At 41.8% G+C, this 10249-nt stretch overlaps 1 protein-coding gene across 2 annotated transcripts; it reads left to right on the plus strand.

Moving 5' to 3' along the window:
* The first annotated feature begins 390 nt into the window (after window positions 1–390).
* Window positions 391–6569, plus strand: CREG1 (cellular repressor of E1A stimulated genes 1). 2 transcript variants are annotated; one of them, XM_068424642.1, is made up of 5 exons: window positions 391–729; window positions 2755–2874; window positions 4172–4356; window positions 4479–4551; window positions 4930–6569. In XM_068424642.1, the coding sequence occupies exons 1-4, from the start codon at window positions 451–453 to the stop codon at window positions 4519–4521; spliced, it is 627 nt and encodes a 208-aa protein (XP_068280743.1). In that variant the 5' UTR covers window positions 391–450; the 3' UTR covers window positions 4522–4551; window positions 4930–6569. The 2 variants fall into 2 exon arrangements, with proteins under 2 accessions (XP_068280743.1, XP_068280748.1); XM_068424647.1 differs by lacking the exon at window positions 4479–4551 and having other exon boundaries at window positions 395–729.
* The last annotated feature ends 3680 nt before the right edge of the window (window positions 6570–10249 follow it).

Consider the following 10249-nt stretch of genomic DNA (forward strand, 5'->3'; position numbering starts at 1 on the left):
CCGCCCGCTGCTGGGCCTACGTGACGGGCGGGGAGGCTCGCCCACCCGCTTCGCCGGCCGCCCGCGAAACGTGATTGGTAGAGAGTTCTGAAGAGGCCTTTCATTGGCTGCTGCGTCATCAGTGACTCCGCCCCCTTCCCCTCCCCTCCCGGCGGCGAGGCCGGAGCTGTCAGAGATGTTTACAACAGACGAAAGCGGTGGGGATTGTCCCCGCCTCCCGGCAGTTCTCGTTGGCCGAAGAGAGCGAACATCGCGAGCCCATTGGATGGCAGCAGACAGGCTGATTTCCCACTCGCAAGGTTGTCCTCTCATTGGTGAGAAGGGCGGGCAGAGTTGTTCCGATTGGCGGAGAGCAGCGGGGGCCCCGCCCCCCCCCCGCGCGGGACAGGGGGCGTGAGGCAGCGCGTTTGGGGCGAGCGGCAGTTGGTGGCGGTGGGCGCCGGGTGCGGGATGGCCGGGCTGTGGCTCCTGTGCGCGGCGGCGGCGGTGCTGCTGCTGGCGGCCGGCGGGGCCATCCCGCGGCCGGAGGAGGCGGCGCGCATGGCGCGCTTCGTGCTGCACAACTGCGACTGGGGGGCGCTGGCCACGCTCTCCACGCAGGAGGGGCTGCGCGGCCACCCCTTCGCCAACATCTTCTCCCTCAGCGACGGGCCGCCCGGGCCCTTCAGCGGCAGCGGCGTCCCCTACCTTTACCTGACCGACATGGAGATCTCCGTGCAGGACCTGGAGGTGAGCGGGAGCAGCCGGGCAGCGGCGAGGCGGGTTTTGCCCCCTCAGCCGGCGCGCAGGGGAAGGGGGGGTGGTCCCTGCGACGTCGGCTCTGACACTGGTGTGTGCAAGCCGCGAATTAACTGGTGACCCCAGTAAAGGAGGCTTAAAACTTAGAAGCACACGGGTCACTAATGCGGTGTGGTATTTCTCTTGGTCGCCTGGGCTTTTTCCCGTCCGTAGCAAGCGGTGGTTGGAATTCCTTTTGTAGGAGTCAGGGTTGACGCCAGCATTTAGTGAAGGCAACGTGATGGTGCTAACTGCCTGTTCCATGGCTGTCACCTCACTTGGGAGCCTTGGGGACAGTCATTAGCCCTTGGACATCTAAACGTAAAGCGGTGCTGCCTGTGTTGACGCTCGGTAGTCTTCCTAAGAAGTTCCTGCACTTCATGGTCTGAAAAATTGCTAAGCAGCACTCTGGAAGGGGAAGTGGTGAAGCTTCCAGAAGCGCTGACCGGAGAAATGAGGGGCCACAGAATATTTAAACAGGGAGAACATCACAAAAAATATCAAAAGGTAGTGTGGGACTTGAGCAAAGAGGGCTCCTAAACAGGCTGCTGAAGGAATTGTAATTAAATCTGGAGTTTACCATAAAGGCAAGTGCAGAAAGGAAGGCAGCAGACTGGCACGCTGAGGCTCTGAGTGTGTGTAATGGGCCTTGTCTCAGTTCTTTTGCTTGGCCGCGGTCAAGAGAGAGTTGGCTAAAAAGTTAGGGAAATAGCAATTGTATGCCTCCTTTATTAGAAAACTTTTTTGTTGTAGTAACTATTACAGTGTTAGTAAAACAAATAAACACAAAACTGAAATAATGGAAATTTTTCAGACTTTGTTTTACCATACAGCTTTTCTGATTGTTCCCTGTCAGGGTACATTAAAATAGTTTAATTACGTATCTAAGTGCTATGGAAAGCCTGATTTATCCTGTAGAGTATCTCCACCCCAGCTACAGCCTTGTGTTTTCATAATTATGTAAAATTAATGCTATAAACTGCTAATGAACGTTTTCCTTCAGAAGGCTCTCCAAACAGATCCTTATTCTGCTGTTACGAGGCAGAAGCATTTGATAGTCACGTGTAAGGGAGACATGTGATAGGAGATAGTGCTAAATAATCATGAGTCAGCATTTTTGTAGTTAAGCAACTTCCTCTCTGTCAGGTGGTTGCTCCGGTTTCATCAGTTCAGTGGTACTCTGCGTAGTGGTTAAGTGACTTCTTGGGGTTCCTAAAAAGAAGATGAGCTCTTTTAATGAAATTTCTCAAAGCACATGAGCTTTAGTTACTGGGAGATGATGAACTTCAGTAGGTGACATTCTGCAGTAGGCAATCCTGTTTTGCACCAAGACTTTTCAAGCTGTGTTCACCAAATTAGTTTTAGAAAAACAGTCAGATACAGATTCTTTAATTCTTCATGTTAGGTGTCTTACTGAAATACTCAGGATTTCTTAAGCCTAACTTTTAAAATTCGCTTTAAGCTTTAAAAGAGCTGACCAGTTCGGAGGCAGACAGGAGGCTTTTTGTGATGGAGGGGGGGGTTGTTTGTTTGGTTTGAACTAATTTTATCAACAGTTGTGAAACTCCATTGGTTTCCTTTTCAGTAACCCTTTGTCCTTCCACCAGAATTAACTTAATGAAGTTCACTGTATGTCCTTATCTTCTGTACTGTCCTGTATGTATGTAAATTGGAATATAACATCATTTGAATGTGAAATAGCTAGACTATATATTGAGTTGAAAGTTTTAAGGAGTGCTGTTTTGTGAGGTTTGCATTTTACGCTAACAAGCTTCAGCACACTTCTAAACTGGGCTTCCTTTCAGATTCAGAGCTCATCTAAGTAGGCTTTCAGATATAGTTAGGAAAAGATGACAGCTTTGTTCTTTTTACCAATAATACTGGGCTGAATAAAGTACCAAAAGCTGAAAATGTGGTGGGCATGACATTCTTCTCACAGAAGTATGTAAACCTCTTATCTTACTACTTGCATTTCAGATCAATTCAAATGCCTCCTTAACTGTGTCTCTGGCACAGACTCCTTACTGCAAGAAGCACAAATATGATCCTCAGAATCCCCTCTGTGCCCACATCATCTTTTGTGGGAGTATTGTAAAGGTAAGCAGCTGAAAGTTGACACTGGACAAGGTCATGTACATCAAATAGTATTGTTTAGTGGATGGAGAAGAGAAAGGTTAGAATTTCTGTGCAAAAGTATACGAAGAGATGTTATGTGCTGTGATAGCAGAAGGCTAGCTCATAGTTTGTGTGAGGAAAATGAAGTTACTGCTTGATATTTGCAGGAGCTGTGTTGGCATGTCTTTAGCAAGGAACTTGGGAGGACGATATTGTAATAAAGGAAATCTCCCTCATTCCTCTAGACCTGTTTTGGATCTAAGAAGTCTAAAAGACAATTCTGTTGTGAATGAAGTGTGAGGTTTTTCCATCTCTTTTGCCCAGTTAAATTCTTTGGTCCATGCAGTGTGACATATGCGCTTCCAAAACTTTGCTGAAGTAAATATTAACCTCAGCTATAAAGGTACAGGTGTTAGAGACAGAAAAAGTGCCTTGTATTACCTGATGGCGTTGCTGCAAGGGCAGTATTCTTCCGTGCACCAGTACTTTGGTGTCCCATGGAAGGAATTTAGAACTGCACGTGTTAATCATTGAAGATCTTAATCTCATTATTGAGGATAATGATTGGGGATGAGGACTAATCATCATTAGTCTCTCTTGAATGATGGTCTAAATTCTTATTTGGTGTTTTAACGCCTCAGATATTTGCACATTATACTCCAGCAATCCTTTAATTGCTGTCATGAGTTTCTCATCGATAATGGAATTGTTTATTTTAATTAGTTCCTCTTGTACTATACCCAGAAATCTAACTCATTAATTTAACCCTTCAAATACTTGCACATTGTGTAGTAAGTGCTGTCACACATTTCAGCTTCCCTTTTCTTGTAGATTCTGTTGTATCATCCTACTTGCATGTATGTGTGTGTTTGCATGCAGCTGAATACATTTGGATCTGTTTGTGTCTGTTTGAATGAGCAGGTGCAGAGGAGGTAAAATTACACCTAAAACATTGCATTGTAATAATTGAACAAGAATCCATACTTCTTGTTTTGCAATTTGTTGAAAGATTTATTCTTATGTTGAATAAGTACTTCCTTGCTCATGCTTACTTTAAAAGCACCCTTTTGATTTAATATTAAAATCAACTGCCTTGGAGTCTGTCTGTCTCATATACACCACGCTGAAGATGAGTGGACTCTGCCACAGTAATGAGTCCTTTGGGACAAGACATGGCTGAACCAAAAAGAGCACGCTGCAGTCAGCGGTGGTTTTGTAGCTAAAATTTTGTCTTCACATGACTGTATCTTACTGTAATATTTTGCTGGTTGTTGTTTAGGTGAATGGTTCAGAAGAGGGATTAGCAAAAAAAGCATTATTCAGTCGCCATCCTGAAATGGAAAGTTGGCCTAAGGATCATAATTGGTTCTTTGCCAAATTCAACATCACCAATATTTGGGTCCTGGACTACTTTGGTGGATTGAAAATTGTGACGCCAGAAGAATATTACAGTGTCAAGCCTTAGTAAGTACTTAAGTTTTGCGTGTTTAACTATTGTTATATTTGGAACCTGTAAAACTTCTCATTATTAACAGTGTATATTACCTGTCTCTGGTTTTTACACACATTTATGTCTTTTTACTAAGTAGTCTACTGGATGCAGTGTCTGAAAGTGTAAGATATGTTTGAATAGGGGATCCACCTACTTAACAATATCAGGTATAGTATCTATAGAACTATCTGTGGTTACCTGCACTTGTACCTCAGCTTAAATACAGTTTCTTGGGAGGAAGGAGTCCTATAGAGTGGGCACAGTCACTGTCCTCTGTTTAAATTCATTGCAAGACAGATGATGTTTTGGTCTAATAGTTAAAAGTAGTGAGACTATTCAGCATTTATGAAGCTGTATTAATGAGATTGCAGCAATATTACTTAATATTTTCAAAACAAAATTGCTTTTGAATCTATCATTATGATATTGAAGTATAGAGAAATTATGTTCTATTGTCCACATAAAGCTAAGTCTTCAGAACTTTCAAATACATTTTAGTGCAGTCAACACATATTCAATTTCACTCGTATTCTTATTCCTTGTAGGTAGAAGAAGATCCTTGGTGATGCTGATATACAAATGAATTACTTTGGCTGTTTCAGGAAAGATTTATATTTTTCTATGTATTGTAGAGATGAATAAGTAATGCAAAAAATCAAACACCTTGCGGTGTTAATGAGCTTATATAACCCTTCCAAAGCAAATGTAAATTCTCACTAACTAGCACAGCTTGAATCATGTCATACTCAAAAACCTTTGTGCATAAGCAGTAACTAAATTTTATTAATTGGATGTGATTCTGGACAGATGTCTGTCTGACAGTCTGCATTCAGAAAGGCTGTGTTTACTGGAAGCTAAAGGTCCAGTTGTAAACCTTTCAGTGCCTTAGTTAAATAATATCTGTTTGTGAGCACTCTCCAATTTTATTTTATTTTTAATACCAGTTTAGTTTAGATCTTTATGGCAAAGTACTACAGGATGGCTCAGCTGACTGTGGAATGGAAAGCGTTGCTTGTATTACAACAGCAAATGATAGGGTGAGTTCCCAAATTGTGTTAAGAATTTTCTTTGTACACGAATGCACTCACGTGTTTAAGTCATTTTTCTATTTTGCTGCCTATATTGAATGTGTTGTAGAATACGATGTGTTTATGCAAACTGTACATAGACCTCATGATAAGTTCTTGGTAACTCTCCAGCTGGCGGTGGTTATATGCCCTGACTCTTTAAAAGAAGCAGAGTGGTAATACCTAAAGTGTTTGACTTTAGTATAAGAGTAGTGGCTTGTAAATTCAATGAGAATGTTGTAAAGGGTCAATGTTTTCTGATTAGGATTCTGAAATCTTCAGCTTGGTTAGTCTGATCAAATGGCAGTGTAACGGCTTTTGTTACCCTCAACAGTAGAACTGAGCAGATCTTTGGGTTTGGAAGCCTTACACAGAAATTTTGGGTCAGTAACCCAGAAGTGAGAAAGAAGTTAATACAGTATGACACAGATGATTCATGACTTGGAGAGAATGGAAATTAATGAAAGGTGTGCATAATTAATTGTCTGTTAAAATGCCACACACAATCACAGAAAATAAATTAACACCTTTTTACATCCTCTCTCATCTCCCATGTGCTAAGTGCACAAATATCCAAAAGGGATTATGAATGATTAAGTTGATTTTACAATGAGCAAATATTACCTAATTGGCATCGTAAAGAATGTGAGAATTTAGACTCCTTAGAGGCAGATCCATGTATAGAACAGTGGAATTTGTCATATCAAATCATCTCTACATCTTTAATGTTATTAGATTACTAATTTTCTCAAATAGTGGAATGACTTGTGAAAGTATTTTTGATGTAACTTACTAAGTTTTCCTTCTCCACAAGGGGAAGAAGGTACTTGTTGCTGTATCAAACACATTCTGTTCTACTACTTGAAAATTAATTTGTGATCGAAAAAACTTAACAATATAGAAACAGCTTATGTTGAACAGATAACGCTGACATTAAATATGAAATTGGAAAATATTTTTATATAAGGCATAACAATTGTGGAAACTCAATTGATCCTCTAGTGTGGACTTGATCCTTTCCATGGGGTACCTGAATGCATTACATGTCACTCCATAACTTCTGATGTGTGAGACTGATCATGCTGGGCTTTTGTTAAAATTAAAATATTTTTTGACAAGTGGTGTTGAGTGCTCTTTATTGCACGTCCAAGAATACTTCTCGCTTTCACACAAGCACCCTCTCTTCAGAGTTCTTATTTTATTGTCGCTCTGGAGTTTCTCATGCTTGCTAGAATAAATGGTAAAACACCCCTATTACACCTGGCTTCCCCTCCTTGGATGCAATAAGCATCTTCATGTTTCACTTTCTTTCCTGTATCTAATAGTGTTGAAAGAGAACATAAAATAATAACAGTGGAGTTTGTGAAAATGAATACAAGGAAGCCTTTTTGATTATTTCTTCCAGCTAGGGCTTACACACTTCTAAATGACTTGTATTGTCAGCAGGCAGGTGTTCAGCCATCTCCAGGAAAGCAGGGCTCCATCACATGTAACGGTTACTTGGGAAGACAAACGCCATCACTCCTTCTTCTTCCACCAGCTTTTATTTCTGAGCATGATGTCATATGGTAGGGAATAACCCTTTGGTCAGTTGGGGTCAGCTGTCCTGGCTGTGTCCCCTCTCAACTCCTTGTGCACCCCCAGCTTCCTTGCTGGTGGGGCAGAGTGAGAAACAGAAAAGGTCTTGATTAAACAGTAACTAAAACATTGGTGTGTTATCAACACTATTTTAATCACAAATTCAAAACATAGCCCCAAACAAGCTACTATGAAAAAAATTAACTCTATCCCAGCCAAAAACTGTCCACTACCTTTAAAAGAACCACTTTTCATTTGAGAGTTTGGTTTAGAATAAAGCTTGTTTTGTTTCTGCATGTCGTGTTGGATTTGATGTTCCCATTAGTACTGGTTCCCAAGTCTTTTCTGATTGGGAGAGGGAGGGCTTTTTTGGTAACAACTCACCTTAAACAGTTTTGTAATGCTGCTGCATTTTATTGGAACAATTTTATATGATCCAAATCTCATTACATTTGAAATTTGAGAGGACCTCAGCCACATGTTTCTTTTGGGAAGTGGTGAACAGAATGGTTAAGCTACATGTACAGAGATGGAGGCCAAGTAGAACAATGAATCACCATTTTGAGTTCTGACTCTGTGTATCTCTACCGTGGCATGCTTGACGTATCAGAGCAGATTCTAACCAGTAAGGAAGTCACTTGCCATACCCAGGAAGTTAAGGATCACCATTCATGGATAAGAATCTGAGACACAGGATAACCTTAGGCACCTCACTAAGTCACAGCATGTTTGTTAGTTGGGAATCTAATTAGGATAATCTCAGCCTGTCTCTCTAACTATATGGTCGTGTTGTTCCTTTGTCTACTACTGTTGGTGTTGACATGTTTGTGTTTCTACTTCTTGATTTTCAGTTTCTTTCTTGTGGTTTAATGTAAGGCTTATGTCCAGTAGATTCTTGTGACATGCTACATCATTACAGAATAGAGCTTACGTATATCACGTATTAGTTTAATCCTTTATTCAGTTCTATCTGAAATTAATTTCTTAGCTATTTAATGTTGTATCTGTGATCTTCACAATAAAATGGAGGTAGCTCAATCAGAGTATTAGATTGATACAAAAAGTGTTAATCATAACTTAATGGATGAATTTGTTTTCAACAGGTTTTTCCTGAATAACAACACACTGAATCTACAAGGTTCAAAATGAAATAAACTGTTATATTATTGTTGAACACGAGAGGGTGCCATAGACTTATATTCGGATGGATTGTGAAATGTTTAATACTTAAAACTGGTTATTGAATTCCTCATAACTCAAAGACGCTGGAAAAGCATACGACAGGGGGCATGATACGAACAAATTCTTTTTCTACAGTGCTTTACATTATGAATGCTTTCCTCCATAAACACAGCAGCCTGCCAGCTGCTAGAAGAGAAGCATTCATCATTTTTTGTGTTTTGTAATCATTTTGTGCTGTGGAGTGCTCAGAAGTAATATCCATGAAAATGATTTAAAGGTTTTTAAATTAAGAAACTCTAGTAAAGGAAATGGAGACAGGTATAGAACGCCTCGCAACATCGACTGGGAGCAGCCACCTCCAGCCTTGATAGTGTTTATTTCTCTCAGTACTTGGTAACTCTAAGAGTCCAAAGTGAGGGTGTTCATTAGCATGACGATGCTTTGGCTTAGGCTTATTGTTAGATGAACTGAACCACCTGATTCTGCTCTGTAATTTCCAACAGCTAATGAATCTTGTTGGACTTGGATTGTTTGAGTGCCTCCCAGCCCTTCTCCAGCAGTTTGGGCTGCCTGTGCTGGAGGCCAGCCCTGACTATGGGCAGGTGTTTGGGTGGTGGGGCAGAGCTGGGAAAAGCCTGCTCCAAAGCTTCTCCTGTTTGCCTGAGGGCTGTGCTGGAGCTCAGGCTCTTGCTGCTTGCCTAGTCCCGCTGACTTGACCTCAAACCTGCCTCAACTGTGGTTGACCCTGATTGCTGTCACCCAACCTGTTCTTGTCTAGGTACTGTGGGATTGTGTATCTTGGTGGTGAGGCCACTGCCCTGCCAACCCTGCCAGGTCCCCTCCTCTGGAGGAGCAGCTGGCCTTTGGTGCTCCCTAACAATTGTATTTTCCCTGCTGGGAAGCTCAGTCCATGAGCTTCTCGGGCAAAACTCTTGGAGTTGCTCCCCAGGCTTTTTGACTTACAAACTTTTGTGTCTAGAGGCTTCCTCAGAGTTTCTGTGTTGAATATTTTAGTGTAATAAGATTGGAGTGTAAGACTCATTCATTCAGGCTGTAGCGGTTAATGTTCTTCATAGCCCAGTTTCCTACGGAAACAAGGCTTAGGTAATGTGTTGTCTGGACACTTGCTTGTGTCAGATTTTTTTAGGCAGTTGGATTTATATTTGAAACAGGTGGTCTGACCTTGAAGCCACAAAGCTCCTATATATGTCATGACAATTGGGAACTCCAGAGAGGAAACAAAAACCAGTTCATGTATATTAAAGGTACAAAAGTCACACTTTTTAAAAATGTGATTTTCAGTAGTTGTGCTGGTTGCAGAGCTGCGTGGAGTCTTCTGGTTGACTGAGACCAGGTATGCAGTTGGTATCTGAAGCGATGAAATTTTGTATTATTTAGTGGATGTTTTCTTTTTACTCAAAGAACCTGATAGCTGTAGTGATTCTTCTGAATTAGTTTTTTCTCTGGCTCTTCATATCACAGAATCACAGAATCAACCAGGTTGGAAGAGACCACTGGGATCATCGAGTCCAACCATTGCCCTGACACCACCCTGTCAACTAGACCATGGCACTAAGTGCTGTGTCCAGTCTTTTTTTAAACACCTCCAGAGATGGTGACTCCACCACCTCCTGGGCAGCCCGTTCCAATGTCTAATGACCCTTTCTGAAAAGAAATTCTTCCTAATGTCCAACCTGAACCTCCCCTGGCGAAGCTTGAGGCTGTGTCCTCTTGTCCTATCACTAGTTGCCCGGGAGAAGAGGCCGACTCCCACTTGACTACATCCTAGGTAGAAAAGCCTTAACAATTCCCCATTACACTTTGCTTCCAGTTCCTGCAGCTGTTGGGCTTACTTTTGCGTATAACTTCTACAGTTTGAACAAAAAGAGATGGCACACTTACGGTGGCAGATCCAACTGCTGCAGGCATTGTTGAGGGAGGGGAGTCTCTCCCTCAACCTCAGTAATGTTGTCAATGTACCAATACAGGTCTAGAACTACTTCATGTTATTTTTGCTGCTGCCACTGACTCAGGTTGT

This window comes from Nyctibius grandis, chromosome 2 (assembly GCF_013368605.1).
Source record: "Nyctibius grandis isolate bNycGra1 chromosome 2, bNycGra1.pri, whole genome shotgun sequence".
NCBI lineage: Eukaryota > Metazoa > Chordata > Aves > Nyctibiiformes > Nyctibiidae > Nyctibius > Nyctibius grandis.

What these genes read in the sequence shown, in the direction of transcription:
- CREG1 (XM_068424642.1), top strand. Translation starts at nt 451, where the DNA reads ATGGCCGGGCTGTGGCTCCTGTGCGCGGCGGCGGCGGTGCTGCTGCTG. An exon ending in TCTCCGTGCAGGACCTGGAG is followed by an intron (nt 730 to 2,754) that starts GTGAGCGGGAGC and finishes CTTGCATTTCAG; the next exon opens with ATCAATTCAAATGCCTCCTT. An exon ending in TATTACAGTGTCAAGCCTTA is followed by an intron (nt 4,357 to 4,478) that starts GTAAGTACTTAA and finishes CTTTTTACTAAG; the next exon opens with TAGTCTACTGGATGCAGTGT.